Source organism: Rhea pennata, chromosome 12 (genome assembly GCF_028389875.1).
Source record: "Rhea pennata isolate bPtePen1 chromosome 12, bPtePen1.pri, whole genome shotgun sequence".
NCBI classification, from domain to species: Eukaryota; Metazoa; Chordata; class Aves; order Rheiformes; family Rheidae; genus Rhea; species Rhea pennata.
In genome coordinates this window covers 22,712,015-22,731,981 of record NC_084674.1, presented here as the reverse complement: position 1 = coordinate 22,731,981, position 19,967 = coordinate 22,712,015, and the positions used below count along the sequence as shown (strand labels likewise).

The following is a 19,967-nucleotide window of genomic DNA, read 5'->3' as shown; positions in this document are numbered from 1 at the left end:
GCTGTTAATCTCAGATGCCACATGTGCTTGCTATTCTGCCCACACCGGGCGCTGCAGAAGCAGAGCAGTAAACGTAGCTGAGGGCACCGATTTCCTCCCTCTCCCTTCAATTATCTTGCTTATCTACTAAGTGTCAGGGCTCTGACTCTCTCTTCTTTCTCTTTCCTTTTCTCCCTCTCTCTCTCTGTCTCTCTCTTGCAGTATGCAGTACTGGGCCAGGAGGCTGGAGCAGGAGATTGATGGAGTGATGAGAATATTTGGTGGAGTCCAGCAGCTCAGAGGGGTAAGCTGTCTTTCCTTTACCCGTGTTGCCTTCCCTGTGGCAATGGATGTTCCCATCTACAGAAGTCACCTGTGCGAATGCTGGTAGTAAGTCACTTGCTCAGCTCTCTGTGCAGGATCATGGCTCTTTCCGCTTCTGGTCGCTACTCAGTTTGATGCGCTCATCGAGTGTGCGTGAGGGCGTCTGCTTTGGATCTGTCCCCCTCTTTAGGGCTGCACATCAGCGCTGCCTGAGCACGTACCTATGGATTTTTTTCCTATGCGACACACTAAATGCATCTTAAATTCAACTAACCGCTCCCGCAGGGTGGCTCCAAGCGTAACATGACCAGCCGTTAGCAGTTCAGAGTTTTTAAATACGCGTCGTAGGTAAAACTGTAACTCCGGTTCGGCTTCTGTTTCGAAGTGCCGCAAACAAAACCCTGCTACTGATGCTGTCAGCAGCCTCTTGCTTCCTGGCTTAACCGAGGGGCCACGGTGCAACAGGCTGTAGAGGCCACAGCTCCCTCGTTTCCCGGCAGCAATAGCTCTGGGTTGGGGCAGGGCAGCTGGAGAAAGGCTTCAGCACGGTTTATTAGCTTTGTGGATCAAATGGGCTGTAAGACCTTCCCTGTTTTCTCCTTCTCAAAGCCCTTGCACTGACTGTTTTGAAATGGAATAATTTGAAATTAGGGTTGTGGTGTTTTAATTCTAAAGAAATAAATTCAAAAGAATAAATTCTAAAGAAATTAATTCTAAGGAAATAAATCTAAATTAAAGAATTCAGTGGACTTCTGCAACATGGTAAGTATGTTGCCCCAGCCTTAGAAGGAAGTATGGAGTGTATTTGTATTTTCACATGACAGTGGCATTTTTATCTTAGATGTCAGTGATTTATGGGTCTCTTATTTGTCTTACTTACACTAATGCAACCGTGTTGGCTTCAACTGAATTGTTCATGTTTTACGTTGTTGATTGCAGTCCATTGCTTAGATGCTGAAGTAGCACTGTTTTCTTTTAAATGCATTTTAAAATTTTAATTGAAGAGTTGCAGAGCTGTTCAAAGTTCAGCCATTCATTCAAATTCATATTTGAGCTTCAGAATAATTAATCTGGCTTTTACTTGCATTCATTCCCATTTAACTTAAAGTAAATTGGTATGACTTGATATGCAGCATGAAAAGTGTCTGTACCAGTTTGGTTTTACCAAATATTTTTAATTGTATCTGTGCATTTATGCAATGCAACTTTGCATGTCAGCAAGGTCTTAGACCCTCCGGTATAAGTTTTCCAGGCAGCATGTAGGGACAACAGACAGCTTACTCTTTAGAAGAGTATATTAAAAAAAAAAAAAAGAAGAAAGAAAAAAAAAACTACTGAACTTCCCACATGTCCTTTCTTATAATTTATTCTTATTAGCTTTGATTTTGATCCTTTGCATGTTAAATAGGTATATTGTGTCATTTTTTAAATGCCATATTTAAATAGAAATTACACAACCAATTTGCCAGCACTTGACTCCTATTCGCCAGTCAGTTAATTAAAGGTAAGAGTGCTTCCCACTTTTTCTGCTTGATTCTTCTGGTAGAATGCAGTGCGTCACTTTAATGGATTAATACAAGATAAACTGACTACAGAAGGATGGTAGGTTTTGGAAGTCCATTCTGGAAGGGAGGAATCTATGCACTCGTAGTGTGTCTGGTGAATGCATAAAACACCTGAAACAGGAGATCAGCTAATGAAAAGTGCATCATTCAGTTGTTAAAACATCAATAAAGACAAGCAGAGGCCGTGGATCACCACGGGAGGCACCTGGAATATGGAATTCACTGTGGATACTTAAACAGAATTTAGAGTGAGTGACACTTCTCTTAAAGGCCACATCACCTGCCAGTGCAAACTAGCATAGCTTCACTGGTGTGAAATCTGTGCTTACATGGAGTGCTTCATCCTGAAGAGTGAAGAGTTGTGTTTACTGGGAGTCATCCCAGTTGCACACAGGCACATCTGGGTTGCAGCGTGGAAGCTGTTTAATCTCAAAAGTGGTACTGTAACCCACTCTGGGATGTGATTTTTTTTTTAATTGCATATTCTGTTGCAGTCAGGGTGGAAACTTCAAGGGTGGTGACTAACTCCTATGGTTGGAATTCAGTCCACATTTCCTTTTATGTAAAGGGTTCTGCCTTGGTATAATTTGGATTTTTTTTTAGCTGATGTCCTGTGGGTTTGTAACCAGGATGAAGGCACTAGAGTCCCGTGCCAACTGCCAAAGCTGTAGTGCCACCTGATCCATCAAGAGTGGGCACAAGGGTGAAGTCAAAGCCATTTTCACTTGAAACATCCATTTAGCTGGAAGCCCCACTGGGCATTAAAGACCAAATAGTTCCCTGTGGGACAAAAAGGATAAAGAAACATGGGGTAATTTGATCTTGGTGATAGAGTCTGATTTTAGCCAGGCACATGCTCATGTTCTCTTTTTGGCATTGCTGTTTTAGCTTGGGACATGCTAAACGTCCGCAGAGTCCCTGGCGTAGCGGAGGCTTGCAGTAGACACTGTAGTGCAACCTCTATGCAAATAGTATTGGGGATGGGAAGAAAAGTGCTCCAGTGTCACAGAAGACAAAAGCAATCCTCCTGAGCTGAGTGGAGTCTGCCACTCACGCAGTGGGTCGGACCGCTGCTATTTTTCATGGGTTTACAAATAGAGTAAGTGCCAGGGATGGTGCTGTGCCAGAAACTATTCTTTCCTTTTTCAATTCAGGCCCGACTATCGCAGTGACATACCAGTAAATAACAGTAAGAAAAATACCCTCCTAAGGTTTGTCAGGTATATTTATTAATTTTTTTCCTGGGTTGCTGCGAAAGGATGTGGACCTGTTCTTTGGTTATTGACTGAAATTGCGTAACAGTTGTGGCACACGAGGCATGAAATTTATTGTCAGAAATACGGTGTCCGGGAACATAATGGTGCTGAATATTTTATCTTGCTGGAATGCAGCCCACCCAAGAATGATTTCTGGTTTAACTCTTTAAGTCGCTTCCTGGAGCTGGGATACTAAATGTCAGATGTCCCCGCTTCCCTGCTCTCTTGCAGATCGAACATGTAGTCCTCTCATACGCTTCCCCAGGGCAGACTGCCCAAGCTCACCCCATTCGGATGCTTTCTTGCTCGAGGAGGGCATTTTTCTGCAGCATTCAGGGAGGACGATGAGAGGCTGTCAGGGATGCCGTGCGAAGGGTTTGGGCCCTCGCTGAACAGCTCACGCTGTATGTTGTATTAAATTTCCTTTGCTGGATAACTGGCCTGAGGCTGCCAGCCTCATTTTGTTCCTGAAGTGAACAGCTAGCTGCTCAGACCATCTCCTCCTACTCCAGAACCTTTTGTCTGTAGCCACCTGTTAATGGACTTGATTCTTTGCTGAAAATTTCCGAAGAATTCAAAGCCTTCCGAATGAGATGGGGAAACTCCTAAGCTGTGTAAGTGCTGAACTCCTTTTCCGCACTGACTGGTTTTCTTTGACTGTCTTTCCTGAGGTCCATCACAGTGACGGGCACAAAGACCTGCCTAGAGGTGCTGCATATGAAGGCGCATCGCTTCCCTGTCACTCGGGCAGAAAGGCTTTGGCAGGGGCAGGGTAGGGAGCAAAGCTGTGCCGACGCTGAGTCCCCCTCTGCTATGGAGGTTCAGATGAACGCAGCTGACAATCCACTTTCAAGTCTGGCAAACTGGTTTTGCCACTATAGGATATTGAGGAAGGTGAGTGGCAATGTCCAGATCTACCTCATCTGCTTATGGGCTGGCCTGGTAGATAAGAATATTGCTGGCCTTACTTCCTCATGGTGATGAGGAAACACCCAGTCCATAAAGGCCCAGATGGTGCTGAACCTGAGCCCGGGGTGAGAAATGGTGAGCAGCTTGCTGGCAGAGCCAGGCAGCCAGTGAGCCTCTGCATTAGCTGTGCTTCATTCTCCTTAATAGGTGCTACCGCACAGAAAGGTGGCCCAAGCCCAGATAACGCCGAGCCTCACACAGTGGCTCTTGGGTGCAGCCTGCTACACTCAAGGGCTTTGCTGAATGTGCCGAGCAGGAGTGGTTGGACTTTTGTCCTCGTAATCCACATCTTATTTTACTTCAATGGATTTTCATTTCCCTACCTTTTATTCTTGCTTGTTATCCCGTGCTTTTTTCTCAGCTTTGTTTTGCCAGTTTGGCATGCCTGCCTGCCAGGAAGAGCTGCTGTCCATTCATTTGGTCTTTTGTGAAAGTCAAGGACAAATTCTGCTGGCCGGGGCTAAGGGCAGCGTGACTAGGATCTATGTGGACATCGCCACCCTTGTCTGCTTCAGAACACCACCTGCAGCCTGCCTGTCGCTTCTGCTCAATACTATTTCTTTGATGCTCTTCTATATTTTCTAAGTGTGGCCATCCTTGAGTTGAGGCAACCATAGGCAAAAGACTGCATGGCTGAGCTGTGCGTGAACAAGAACACGAAAGTGTGTATCTGTACAGGTATACTGGCTGAGCTTTGAACTTGGATCTGAAGAGCTAAAGGGACATGGCATCTGCCTAGAATATTGCTGCAGTGGCTGGCTCTGCTTCTGCGGTGGCGTCTCTGCAATACCAAGTGTTTCACATGGCTATGTGAGTGCGGCCCTTACGAGATCACTCAAAAAGAGCTAGAGATTCTTTTTAATGACAACACTAGGAGATAAGATGTGCTTTTGTAAAAAGTTGCCAAGGTTTTCTGTTTGGCTGTTTTGATCTTGGGTAACCACTGGCATAGAAACATAGACTAGCTCTTCCAACTAGTCTTAGAATTATGTAATGCTTGATTTGCTCAGTTTTGTTTTCTTTGGGTATAGAAGCACTCATCTGATCAATTGGTAGGGATGGAAGATTCAAGAGTGTCCGTGGTATTTTAAATGAACGGTGTTGGTTAGCAGAGATTCAGAGCTCCTCTGCACTGTGTGCTCTACACAAACTCACGAGGGAGTACTTCTAATTCCAATGAGCTTTGTCTTGCTACGTTAGGCAGACAAGGCATTTCGAGAAGGGCAGTGATGCGGTCCTTAGATACAGGAGGTTAATGGCAGAGTTGGGAATAGGATGCTCGTCTTCTGATGCTAAATCCAGCACTAAAATCCACAGATTGGACTTTAAACCTCTCTGTAACAGAGTGAATCTGGCCTTTCCCTTCTGAGGAACCAGCCTCCAACTTGAGCCCTCTGAAGTGGGAGGTAAGTGACTCCCAGTGACTGCACTGCATTAGCTAGAGCAGAGAGGAGGAGTCTGAGCCAAAAGCTTGGGCAACACGCACAGCCAGCTGCCTATACTACAGCAGTGCTGAATTTCCTGCTTCTTCCCAACTGCTGCAGAAGAGAAAGAGGACCAAATTGCATTTTCTGACAGCTAAAGCCTGCATGGCAGGCTAACCAGGAATATGGACTATATATCCCAGTAAGGTGATGCCTTACTCCATGCTCTTAGTTCTCGAGTTCATACATTATCTATTCGATCCTTACTGTTCTTCTCCTTGCTTTCCCTCCCCCTTTCCTACCAATATGCACACAGCCTGCTTCCGCACACCATCACTTTGCCCTCCTCTGCTCCTCATGTTTGATAAGAGGAAGTGTGTGATGCCAGATAAACACATTCCTGTTCCAAACTGCTTGGGTTTATTTTAATCTGCCTGGGCCATTCAGCAGCCTCAGCACTCTGTTCAGCACTGAGTGCAAAGCCAACAATATATTATCAAGCAGGAGCGTTTTGATGTCCTTATCCTTGCAGCAGCATGGTCGGAGAAGGGAGATCCTCTGTCGCCCTTTGGATGGGCCAGTGTCTCCCAGTCAGCCCCCTTCACACCCATCGTCTTACTTTTCACCCTTCCTCTCCACTTTACGTCCGTACTGGGAGATGTCAGGGAAACATATGCTTCAGCTTTTGGTACATTTGCATAATTAGAGTAATGTGTATGAATAATTTATAGCTGCATGTGGCTGCTCAGTGTGTGACGTTAGCACCCTTTGCTAAATCCCTTCCAGTGGGTAGCGCCGATCCTGCACCAGAGCCATCCTCCCTGTGCAACGCACAGCCCGGATTGTTTGGCAGATGCGGGAGCCCTTTGTCAAGAGATCAGGAACATATATATGTATGCATATACATACATACGAGTATATACATGCGCACAAAATATTGTAGCAGAGAAAAACAGGCTTTTGCAGTTGTGGGGGAAGAGCAGGCTAGAAGCCTGAGGCTAAAACGCCTGCCCTGTGTCACAGAGCCTGATCTCAGTCAATAAATAGTAGCAAACAATTGCCTGGGCACTGTCTCACTATTTGCCAGCTCTTCTTTAGTGTGTGAGTTAACAGGCTGGAAAGCTGTGAATCCCACATAGATTTTTCTAAAGAAATGATCTAAGCGGTTGAACTGTGGCATTCATGTCTCTGTTAACTGTAGTTTAAACTATATTTGGTCCTTGCCAAATGTTTGAGACCCTTGGCTGGAAAGCACTGTGCAAGCTGATGTGAACTGGAGGTGTGTACACTTCTTAGCTCGTCAGTATTACTCACTGAGAAACTGAGGCAAGTGGTTAGGTTGACCGGGGCCGTGTAACAAATCTGAGCTGCAGCCTGGAGTGCTGTCCATCATATACGCAGCTAGCGTGTCCTGAGAGGGGATACGCGTTCAGAAGGGTAACGGGCATGGTAATAGTCCCTAAAGCTCTTGCTTCGAGCCTTTTCACTTTATGGAATTACTCTGTAAAGATCACACATTTGCAGATACTTGGTGACTTAGCAAAATCAGAGGGGATTGCCATTGAGCTTTATGGAGTCATTTCTGATTTATATTGCTGTCAGTGACAAGTTAAACGAGCCCAGTATTCAACAGCCTGATACTCAGGTGCATATATCTCCTGAGTGCACTGCTTTGCACTTTGGTCCAAAAACTGTTGCTGATGTACAAACTCAGTAAACAACCACGTACGTAAGACCCTCATGAATATTCAGCGAAACTGCTAAAATTGATGATGTTGCTGTTACGCAGCCATATGAGCCCCTGAGAACGATGAGCCCCTGAGAACGATGAGACCCTGGTTAATGTTTCTGGAAATCTCGTTCAGCCGCAGTGTCTTGCCCCTGAATGAAGGAGACTGCATGGTCCTCGCATTAGTTCCAGGTTAAAGCATTACCTTCAGATTGTGTTTAAAAACAAAACCAAACAAAACCCAAACCAATGCAAGATGAATAATTAAGTGGAGATCATTAAAGTTGGTCTCCTTTAAAACATACATAGATTATTCTTTAATGGAAAGTTAATTGCTTTATTATTCTATCCAGATGGTTCTTTTCCTTTACGTTCACAGGGGAATTGATACATCCTAGGATCCATTATCCTTTGAGTGGAGCTGATTACCAAAGATGCAACTCTTATGACTGATCAAGAGTCAAATAGAAAATATGTATATATGTTCTATCATAGCTTCAGATTTTAAATATCCTCTATAGGCTGTAAGTAATTTCTACTACAACTTGTGATCCTGCAGAGATTACCATTTCTGTTCTTCATAGGTTTGTCAATCCAAAACTTGGTATCAGACACTACTGAATCCTGTTTCAGCTGATCAGTCACTTTAAGATACTGGACTATGGAGGAGCCCATGCTAATATGTGCAGTTCTTCTAGAAACTTTAAAGAAGGAAACTGGCTTCAGGTACTCAGGGTTATTATGTGGAGGAAGCAGTAAAATACTTCATTTCTCCATTGTTCTGTTTGTAGAAATGTAAGAGGACTTGGGAATAATACAGGGAATACAGGAGAGGTGACTTCTCAAAGCCATGTTTGTTTTGCTTGTATTCTAGTGTGGCTTAAGCCTGGTAAGCTGCAGCTGCAGACTTGCATGTTAAGTGAGTGTATTTACTGTCTCATTACGATGGAGCGCCTTTGACACCTGATGTGAATAGCCTGAATGGGCCCCTTATTTCAAACACTCAGCTTTGCTGACCTATTGGCCTGCAGTGATTTTGCTGGGTTTAGAGGTTCTTATTTCCTTTTAATTATCTAGAGTTAAAATATTACTATAAGGAGGAGAGGGAGAGAGAGAGAGAGTGTCTGACATCAGGTCAGCCTTTTCTTCCTTGTTGAAGTCAAGGTGATCTACTTGGACAGCTTTTCTCAAAGGCTGAGCTCTACGGTGTTGTTAAAGCTGCGGCTTGTTGCCGCTTTGCTGAGATAGAGGGCTCGGCTTTCAGAAGGAACTGCCCTTTTGGAAGGGGACTCTAGATTTCGGTCACCTCCAGCGAGCTGTAGATCTCCAACGTTTGTATCCTCTGCAGCAAACTTCAATGATGCTGCATACAATGAGCTTGAGAAAAAGCCCCCTCTTGTCCTAGGGATTGGCCTGGCCCTCCCAGAGACTGAGAGGTCATGTCCAAAGCAGAGTGAATGAAGAGAGAAAGGAACATGAGCAGTCTAAGAAGGAGATGTAGCAGGACGATGATGCTGGTAGTTATGGATTCTTTCCTCTCTTCTGTTGCTCTCCTGCGCTGATCAACACCAACAGACCTAAGTGAAGCATCTCCTCTTTCTTTTGATATTTTGGAGGGTTTCTCTGTTTTGTTTTTGGAGATCTGTATTTGAGTCTGGTCTTTTTGGATTCATTTATTCACTGGTCTGGCTGGTTCCTTTCCTAACCAACCTTTCACACCTGAAAGCATCTAAAGCCAAGGACAGGTTTACCATGTGTTAGTTCAGCACCTACCGTAATCAGCAGAGTCATGCCTTTTGGGCACTTGCCATGGTATAAATATTAAACAGCAAGTAAGAATGCTGAGAAAAATCCTGTCTGAATGAAATGTGTGCATTTGCCTGTGAAGAGAAGGAATGTTTGTTAGAGGCATGGCCATTTCTAATGAGACAGTTCTCTAAATACCTAGGTGCTGTGTCTTGGACTGGTGGCAGGATCTGGATATTTGTACATGGCAGAGGAGCTGCTCTGTGAATTGTTTAAAAAGTTGTGTTAGTTCCTATCTGTTGGATGCCCAAGCAAAGCCTCTAGCTAGAAAAGAAGGAAGCAGATTTTCAGTTCCCTGCTGTGCCTGTAAGGCCAGGTAAACAGAGAGGGAGGAGGCAGCAGGGGGCTTATGTGACTTGAACAAAGAAGATTGGAATGGTAAATGCTGGATTACTCTTAAAAACAAGTAGGCCATTGAGGATAGTATGGTTCGTGAACAGAAAGAGAAAGGAGGGTTTATTCCTGGTTCTTCTGAAGATTTATTATACTGCAAAACTCACTTCACTGCTCAACACGCTGTCAGCTTTTATTGTGGGAGCTCTGTCTTCCTGTTCATGTCCAGTGGTCTCAGGTCCAGCACTGGACCTAAGATGATGGGACCTGGGATCTTCAAAAGAGCCTTGGTTCCCAAGATCCCCTTGGCTTTGCGAGTAGGTTGGGTTTTACCTTACTCCTTGTCAGGAGCGTCAGCCGCAGCTTCTATTTCCAGCTCTTAGTGACTTGTTTGTGACCGTAGGTTGCTCAACACAAAATGTTCAAACTGCAAAATGTCTTTTCTCCTGTGCCCTCTTTGCAGCGAGTTAGCATACAGGAAGAGAAACATTTTCTTCTGTCTCTGTCTTTTGCAGAGGGAAAAGGATGGCTACTTTTCACACAATACTGTTTGACATCTGATGTATTCATAGCTTCAATACGGTGTATGCCTGATTCTAAGGATAAATGATAGCTCCAGTATGTTCCTAAATTGTCAGTGTTTTGGTCTTCATTGAAAATGAAATCATAATAATACTGTGCTTAAATCTAGTGCATTGCATAGCATTATTAGAATTACTTACAAGTTTGCTCTCATTCTGTGATACAGAAGAGTACAAAAACATTACAGTTCGTGCACAATAAGTAAGGTAAACTGAGGCTCAGACTGAGGAAATTCTTACTCTGTTGCACATCGAGACTGGAGGGCTGGGAAGAGAATCTGTGATTCCTGACTCCAAGGCTTGTGCTCCAAACGTCTCCCAGTGGATCTTTATTAACACAACTGTTCAGTTTGTCACTTCTGGCTCATTACTACATTTATCATCACGGAGTGATGGATCCTAGGAAATACAAATGAGAAAGACAAACTCTCAGCTTTGAATTCTCCCTTAGGAAACCTATTCCTGGCATGTTTTGCAATTGTCATCTCCTTGTTTGTATTCATAGGGCTTATAAAATGTGGTGCTTTCTCTTTGAATGTGCCCTCAGCTTCCTCCCATGGCCAGGTGATATGTCTTCATTCTTGCCTTGCCGTTGCGGTTGGTGAGTGGGAGTTTGGAGGTCTGTGTTTCTGATGCTGGGCTCTGCAGCCTGAGCAGTAGATGATTGCTAGCTTTGCCTCCTCCTTAGATGTGTGCTAGCTCTCAAACGACATTTTGAGATGCCTGAAGCATTCTGAGGAAGAAAATTAATTGGTTTTGACAAACCACAGCAGTCCCTTGGGTGCCTGGGAGTGCAACATTTATTGAAACCAGGCAGGAAATCAAAACACTCTGGTGTTCATTCACCTCTGGTGCAGCTGTAAAAAATATCCTTAACCTTGCTCTGAATTTTCACCTAGGCATTTGGATCGTCCACTAACTTTTTAATATAACCTTCTTTTTCTTTTAAAAGAAAATTTAGTGATCATGAAAGATGCCAGAATGACAGCCCGGGGACTAGATGGTCTCTGCTTACTCACAAAGCACAAGCAGTATCAGGGCAAACTTCTTTGCCATTGTACTTCCACCTTGACCTGCTGTATCCCCAAGGAGGGTAGGGAATTGCAGTTCTCAGGCACTTTCAGGCTTTGCCTCTCCACTGATGCAAGCGGATAAGGAATCAGACTTCTGCTATTGCAAAATGGTATTAAGAAAGGATTTTTCCTCACAGCTGTAGGTATGACAACTTCAGTGCAAACCTCAAACTGAAAGCCCTGTGCTAGCAGAAACCATCTCCTGGCCCCACTCTTTCATGAGTCTGGCCTGTCTTCCTAACATATTCGTTTCAATATGATTCATTTCTAAAACATATGCTGATATTCAATGCGAGCTACAACTATTCTTGTTGGCAGAAGATACCTATTTATGTAGAAGGTGTGCTATAATGCATAGCCCCAGCTGTGACTGTGCCTAGAGCAATGTGGGTGACCTCAAACCAGTTTCTGGACATGCTGAACGATGCATGTCCACTCCACGCAGACCCTATGGTAAGGGTGATTTCAGTTACTGCCACGTTTCAGCTGATGTTGATTCACCTTTAAAAATCATCAGCAGTCTACTTCATGTTGCTTTGAAGGCAAGTTCTGGAAATTAGAGTATCAACTTTTAAATAAAAGACAGTTAGAGCCCAGATACTTAAAAAAAGGAAAAGAAAACCCCAGCTGTATTTTGTGACTGTGTTATGTGGGGTGCCTGTCTATCAGCCTTGCAGCTGGCAGGAAATTTCTGGACCGGGATGCTGACAGTGTCCCATATGACTGGGCTGTGAAATCTTCTCTACGCACCTTTTGCTGTTTGCGGGCATCCCTGGGAATGTTGTTAGCAGGGGGATACGATATGCTTTTAGCCTGTAGGATTACAGTCGCCACAGATGTTAGCTTTGTGGACAGTAGAGAGTAGCGGAGCCATTGCTGTGGGCTTTGTATTGCAGGAAGGTTCACAGGGAGGTGATGATGTAATGGAGTTACTCAGTCCTTCCAGGTGCCTATTGCAACGGGGTTTTTTTGTTATTGTTTAGTTTTGTTTCGTTTTAGCACTATTCTTCCTGTTTTCTGTCACTGCGAGATCTGTATGTGTATGCCAGGGCTGAGCACTCTGAATTTAGTAAAAGATAATCTGTGGGAAGCAGTGTGCTAGGAAGAAGGTTCTTATGTGTGTTCTTGGCAGGTGTAAATGCCAAATGAAGCAGTGTAACGAGATACCAGCATAAGAAACCAGTTTTGCCCCAAGTTTGCTGTTTGTGTGGTTTGAAACCCTGAAGGTTGCTTGATGCTCCTGTTAATTTGTTGGGCTTCCAGGGGTGGGGGAGCGATGATGACGGAGGAAGCATTAGCTCCTCGGCGTGAACCGATCCTTTACAATTATCACCTGCAAAGATGGAGCAAGAGTGTGGGGTGCATGTAAAAGGGAGAGAGGGGGAGACTAGCCTTAGCAGGTCCTTGAGATGCGACTGCGGCAGTGACTGGAGGAGCGCCTGCTCGCTCTGCGTCATGGAGAGAAGGTGGGAGCTCCTTAAGCAATTAATTAGTGCAGCTGAGAAGTCTGGGCCCGGTGCTGGAGGTGGTCTACGTTTGCACCGACACGCGCTCGGACGTGCGTACGGCAGGAGTGCTGGGTTTGCTGCTGCGGAGCTGCTGGGTGCACGCCGCCCACGCCCCGCGGCCGGTTCCCCAGCCGTCCCTTTGGCAGCTCGTGGGTGCAAAAACTCGCGCTGACGGTTTCCGCTGAGAGGAGGTGGGTGCTGCTCTTCCTCAGCGCAGCCCGACGGCAGCGCTGACGCTCTCTTACTGACCCCAGCTCTGCCTCGAGCCTGAGGGCAGCATCCGAGGCAGCAGTGGATGTGATCTTTGGTGCTTGCTTATGTTTGGTGGTGCTGGGGAAGAGTTAGACAGGTAGCAACGTGGTGGTCTTGCACAGGACGTCAGGCTGTCTTTCTCCTTTCTAGTGTCTGATATTCTGCAGCCTTCTTTGTAGCTCCAGCAGTCATCTACCTCTTTCTTTTTTTTTTTTTTTTCTTTTTTTTTAATGAAAGCCAAGGAGCCCTTTTTTTAGACTAAAACTTGAGGCTCTTTTTCCGACTTGAGACCTAGCTAGGGGTTTGCTTTTGTGGTCGTTTATGAACAGGTTGCCCTATCTATTGCCTTTAAAGCCCAGTAATGTGGGAAGCCAAGGCCTGGGTCATCAGTGATCTTAAACACAGCTTTGGCAGGTCTAGGTACTGTAGGAGAAACGCTCATGTATATGGTCCTTGGCAGATGGCCCTTCCACACAATAGGAGCGCACCATCCCACCCGTATGGCATAAGGTTGTATGGATGGAGATAAAATAGGTACAAGCGCTCACCGATAAAATAGGTACGAGTGCTCACAGACAGGAGCATCAGAGTGTGGACGTTTCCACGGAGGAGGCTGGAAGAAGGTTTGCAGTAGAAGTGACTGGTGACTCAGAGCACTAGGAGAGTCAATGCACGGAGTGGCAGTAATGCTCTCTAGAACAGCTGTAAGAGTTTCCTCTTTTTCTTCTTCTCTAGTGATTTGGCTTTCTGGAATAGTGGCTCTCTGCTCTGATACCAGTTCCAGCTGAAATTGCAGATTAGCTGCTTTGAAGCTTATGTTCCAGATGTCAGTAGTGATAGATACCTTTGAGTGGCTTCTAGCTAGAAAAGACTTTTAGTAGTGTCATTTTTCATGGGAAAACTTTCCATATGCTTGCCCAAGAGGCTGCACTGGGCAATTAAACAAAGTACTGTGTATAGAGATAACATGAATTTAGAGCATTCTTTCATTCATGCCCAAAGACAGACCATCTTCCATGGCATGTCATACTGTGACCACTTTCTTTCACTGGCGGTACGAGTTTGTTCTGTGGTTTCAGTTACGCCTACCAGAGCAGGGTTTGCCACCCTGCGAATCGTTCCTAATCACCAGGAGTCTTTGACTGTCTTATGAGCAGTGATAGACCTTGCAGTTGAGATACAGGACAACCCTAGGCAGAGAGAATCCCGTCTTAAGGACAGCGGTGAATGGCAGAGTAGTTAGCTTCGTAAGGGGCTGAAGCCCTTCAGCTCCTGAGCGGGTGAGATGTCCGGTCACAGACGGGTAATGCTCTGGGAAAGGTTTAAGTCTCACGAAACTGAACTTCCTTCGGCACAGTGGAGTGATACCTTATTTTCCTCTCTCATTTGACAGACTAGAAGGTCCTTCTCACAAGAAGCATCTGACTATGTAGGAAAAAACAAAGTGTACTCTCACTTACATCTAGGGCAACAGTAAAAAAATAAAAATAAAAAGGAGAGGTGCTAGACCCTGGCAGTTTCAGTGGGTCTCTCGCAGCTCCTGGCGAAGGCTGGGTGCAATGTTCACTATGGCGTGTGCCTCGGAGGCTTTCACAGAGTCCTCCGCAGAGAAGAAGGAAGATCTTCTGGTCGCCCCCCCCCAGCTTCAGTCAGCTTGGGAATTGGGGTGTGAGCTGCTGTTTGGGGCCGGCTCGCTGCCTGGCTCTGTGTGCCATGCCATCTGCCTCTGCGCCTCGAGGAGGCAAGCCCGTTGTTCAAGATTTTCCTTGCTTGACTCCTCTGTGCCAACAGTTCTGCGGTTCCTGCTGTTTTGCATGAGAGCCGTGTGTCAAGAAACCCCAGCTCCTGGGGTCAAGTGCTAAGCATTTTCTTCTCTATCAGATATTTACTTAGGAGGATTTCATTATACTGAATCTATTGGCTTTGAATAAATGCGCATGCAGTAATTTTATTCTTTTATTTTTGAAGGGACTTCTATGCTAGGGAAGACTTTAAAAAGAGCATTTAGCAAAAGCAATTACTCTCCCAGTAATTTTGTATGTATTTTACTGCAGATACTGTATTTCTGTTTGACTGTGAGCTTTCTCCCAAGTGCCACCGCTGTGCTAGAAGCAGTGGCAGTCAGGTGCTTGAATTGCTGGTGCTCTACCATTTCCACAGTTGCACTGAATGCATTTGCTTATACACTAATTCAAACAAACTCCGCGTATCTGGATAAAAATTAGAAGCTGATGGGATCAGAGTCATTTTGCAGTTGCTTCCTATTAAGTTTGGGGGGGGGGAGGGTTTACTTATTTTACTTTATGTTTTGGTGTGTCAGACCCCTGTGGGTGTTGGATGTCTCCAGCCAAATGGTAGAAGTGGTCTTGCATGCCGTTGCACTGTGCACGTCCAAAGCCATGATGTTCAATTCACAAGCACTCAGGAACTGTACTTTGCAATATGTGTTAGCTGAAGTATTGGCAAAAGCAATTTACTATGTGATTTGGAGTAACAAGCAAATTTATTAAAGAAATACATCTGTAACTTTCAAACATGGGAGGAAAAGGGTAAATTTTTCACATCACTTCAGCAGCTGATTAGCTCTGGTAATATTCTGTAATGCCATAAGCACAGGAAAGTCTTCTGGTGTCTCAGTTGCAGTCCTCTTCGCTCGCAGGATCTCTGGCAGGCACTTGGTGAAGCAGCAAGTGTCCAAGGCTAAGCAGGAAGAAAAGCACAAGTAAGACTTTAGGCAGTTTGGTGTGAGAATCTGTAAAGTCCTCTCTCCACTGGTTTATTTTACATGCCATGCTTCAGAGGAAAGAAAAACATCAGGTAAGTCATTCAGCATGTGTATGCTGGACAGAGAAACATGTGATTTCTGTGGTTTTGAAAAGCTTTACTTTGGAGAGGAAGGTTTGATTTTTACCAAAATTATTGGTTGTATAGCTATAGTTATTGACAGTGATAATAAAATTGTTTGTGCGCCATTGAAATGTGATCCTAGGACTTCTAGATTTGGAAGAGTGCAAACACGTGCATGAGTACTTTTGAAAATAGACTAATACGGCAAAGTGAAACTGAGCTGAATGTGCAAAAGAGAAGCACCTTCCTATTAAATCCAGAATAGTGGAATGTCTTTTTTTTTTTTTTCCAACATGAAAATTTGGAAAATGCTTCCTAGGTTCCCGTCCCGCTCTCACTGAAGGCACTGGGAGATGTACCACAAACTTTATTGGCACTTGTATGTGCCAGTTAGGCCACTTGTATGTACTGAACTGCACCTCTTTGGGATAGAAGTTGAACATGTTATTTCCATTTGTGACCACAGACTAGAAATCTGTGCGGTTCAGTTATCTAAGGAAACCACTTGTCTTTGGGAGAATCACACATACCACTTGAATTTTGACCTTTTATTTCCCAGCAGGACATTTGGCTCAGGGTTTCATGACAAACTGAAAGTTAATTTCTTGGATCAATAGGAAGCTCTGCTAAGTTTTAATTAATCTGGGGCTAGACCAAGTATCAACCTGAGCTGATTTGCTTGCAAAAAGAAGGAGGTTCTCAGAGGAAACATTTTCTGGCTTCAGTTAGAAGGCAGTGAGTGAGGACACCCGTGCTGGGTGCCTGTCACTGTCGCGAGCCTCTTCTGTAAGCCTGGGAAGGTCGCTGTCCTCTGTGCATCTTCCTAGTGTAGAAATGCGTTGATGGATTTCCCTACCTCAGTGACGATTTCTAACTTCACATTTGATGAAAATTAGTAACACCCTCCATAGAAATATCAAAGGACAAATTGTATACGTTTTGTTGTTTCAAGAAGAAACCAAGGAAAAATAAGTGCATGGTGACTGTTGTGTAATTTATGTTTCTGAAGCTTCTACGCAATAGGTAGAAATCAGTGTGAACCGACAGTAAAAAAAGAAACAATAATAAAAAAAGAAAAATTGTGCAGATCCTTGCAAATTGGCACTACAAGTTTTTGTACTGCTTTGCTAGAACTCAGAAAACTAGATTTTGGAAGATTTCCAGTTTCAACCCCCTTCATAGACATCCAGGGACTTTGAAAAATCACACACATGAACTTATTTAGAAGCTTCAGGGGAAAGAGTTTTAAATGGGGGTTTAAGGCTCAGGGGCTGCTCCTGACCGTTGTGATCTGCCTCTATTTCATTTATGTTTCTCGTTAGAGAGCGAGCAGAAGTGAGATTGGTGCAGTAAAAGAAGATGTTGTATTTCATAAGAGACCCTAAGAGTAGGTGTTGAGGACAAACACTAGCCTAAGAAGGTCTCCAGGGGTTGGCTTTGATGGAGGTAATCTTGCTTGTAATACTATTTCTAATGTGAATCTCTGTGAGCTACATGTATTAATTTCTGCCTCTGTATTTGTTCTGGTACATCTCTAGGGCTGCATGTCTGCGCCGTAGAGTATTTACCAAATTTCTTTCTTCTCTCTGTTTTGTTATGGCCTTGCATGCATCTGTTGAAAGTCTGTCCTTTTCTAAATGTGTGTTGTTCCTCCGAGTTTCTCCCTCCTCCCTTATAACAGGTTTTCAAACAGCTTCTCCATCAGAATGTCCTTCTCTCAAAATTGCATCTGTGACACGAGAAGATTTCAGACCCGGCAATTACTTTTCATGGTAGTTACAACCCTGGAAGCAGAGAGGGGAGGAGCAGCACAGCAATGTTTTCCTCAGTACCTTCAGAGTCTCAGATATTTCTGTTGCCCAAAAGATATCTAGGAATTAAACTGCTATAGCAACAGTCTCAAGCTTGTCACATTTGGTTCTGGAGTATCCTGGGACTACTCCAGTGAATCCTTCCTGTTTGCTCTTCATTTTCTCCTGCCCTGGACACTAGCTGTTGCCAAGTGGCATCTTGCCAGTTTGGGATATCTGGGGGTGTTTTAGGAATCTTGTTAGTCCTGCTCTTCTTTTTTTACGTCTCTTTTGCTGTATAGATGATACATAGTGGGATAATGGGATAACACTCTACGGAGGAGACTATTAGATTTCATTTTGATTATGCCTGCTTGATCACACATGTCATTGCTTTCTTCTTCTGATTTCTTCTCTGTTCTGGGTTTATGTAAAGATATTTGGTGTCAAATATTGAGGCACCCTAATCATGATAGAACTAGTCTTTTCTAAGAGAATTATTGCAACTCTTGTTCAACTTCACCACCCCTACCTCCAAACGCCGAAACACAGCTTCGTCTCTTTTGCACCCCTCCCCTTTTATACCTGTAACTCTAATGTTTGTGGTGGTAGATTACTTTCATGCATCATCTCCATCTCTTCTGCCTGTCTGGACATTTATCTAGAATTTCTAGAAAGCCTTTGGCTTGGTCAGAGCAATTGCAGAGTTATCTGAGTTATCTGAGAAGTAAAGGACTCTTTTCATCCCTTTTGTTTGCTCCAACTCAACAGGAGGGCATTGCATTTGGGACAGGCCTGTGTCACATCTACCATGGGTGGAAGAATCCTTCTCGCATCTATTCTGGTCCTCCTGTCAGATCATGACTTCTTTCCCCTACCACCCAGGCAACCTGCTTCTCTATGTTAGTATCCTGCAAAATGTGAGGAGTTGGCTGATTTTAATCTTGGTGGGCTGGTTAGGGCAGCAGGACCTGCTCAGAAATGGAGTTGGATCAAACAATAGCAGGGGCTATGTAGGGGATGGTGAGAAAGGGAAAGAGAAAGCGTTCGCCTCGCAGAGCTATGCTTGTGCGAAGGATACCTCCGTTTCAGGAGCTGGGGCATAAGATTTAAAAGCAAAAGATCTGTACTTCAGAATTTCCTTGGCAAAGCTTCGCCACCCTGCTTGCTTGCAATATTCCTTGAGAGTTGATAGCAACTGGAATTTCTACAGCCAGAGGGACTCTGCAGCTGGTGGCTCAACAAGATCATCCTGAGGGTGCAAGGGGAGGCCTGGGAGATTGCAGGGTGTCAGCCATAGCATTTCCTCCTGGAGCTTGCTGCTTTCCAGGAGATCCAGGGCTCTGCTGCCCAGCTGTTGTCTCCAGCAGGAAAAGAAGAGATCCAGCTGCCCAAACTCAATTATTTTGTCAATGAGGATAAATAAGGATTGTAATCCAATTGTTATGGCAATTGAAATGCAGCTTGTTTAAAACAAACGAGTTTGAGGACCAGACCTGTTTTTCCTAGGCTTTCAGCATGTTCTGAAGGAAGCACACCAAAAGCTCGGACTATCCTGAGATAGTTGCTGGAGATCAGTAGGGCCATCTCTCTTGCTGCATCTCACCGCCGTGCTCTGCATCTAGCACCAGGGACTAAATTCTTGTGGCAACTTAGCACAAATAATAAAAATCTTCATTGTACTATGGTTCCATTAGCCAACATTGACTCAATCCAGTTGTTACAGGCTTTAGTCAACAGTTACTAGCAGTGATTACCTGTGCCAAAACAGCAAGAAATGCGAAGCATGTGATAGCTTTGGTTTCCATCACAGTGTCTAGCGTTTGAGAGGAGAACGGCCCAGGCACCCGCTTTCCCAGCTGCGTTTAGGGCAATGAAAATGTTTTGAGGCAGGAGCCCTGCATGTGTCAAACACATTTCTAGTTACCAAGCTGCAGGACTGGAAATCAGGATTTTGGAGCTGTATTCTCCTTCCTTTGACCATCTTGATGTGGAAGCTTTAAAAAAATGTTTTTAGGGGATAATTCTCCAAAATACAAAACTCTTTCTGTAAAGATAGATTAGTTCTTGTTCACTTAAACTAAAGATTAATAGTCTTTGTTTTATATGGAGAATACAGCATGTCCTCTCCAAGCTTATAGTACTTATGACTATGGATGAAAGAATTTTCTGAGAGTCTATAAGCAAATCTGTGAACAAGATTACTTACTAATAATTAGGTTCTTTCAGGAATTTATAATCTTTGGCATTTTTTTTTTCTATGTTACAAGTGGTAATACTAATGAGATAACAAAGACTAACTTTCCATAGATGTAACCAAAAATTTGATACGAGCTGTATTTGAGGCAAGAAGGTCAAACGTGAGTTAAATTATTAAAGCCTGTTGTATCTAATTTCTGGGATATTACGGAGTTAAGTCAGCTGCGCAGTACCTGCGAAGGGGCGTCTGCTGTTGCATCAGCGCTCTTCTGCAGGTGACGTGCGCGCAGTGCTTCGGTTTTAACCGCCCGGCGGCGGATGCAGCCGTGAGA

At 44.3% G+C, this 19,967-nt stretch overlaps 1 protein-coding gene across 2 annotated transcripts in view; it reads left to right on the top strand.

Annotated features, from left to right (window-relative positions):
• CACNA2D2 (calcium voltage-gated channel auxiliary subunit alpha2delta 2) overlaps positions 1–19,967 on the top strand; it is a 210,010-nt gene that overhangs the window by 24,160 nt on the left and 165,883 nt on the right. For both annotated transcript variants that reach the window (XM_062586057.1, XM_062586056.1), the window contains exon 2: positions 202–283. In XM_062586057.1, the coding sequence (XP_062442041.1) occupies positions 202–283 (82 nt within the window). The remainder of the gene's footprint in view (positions 1–201; positions 284–19,967) is intronic.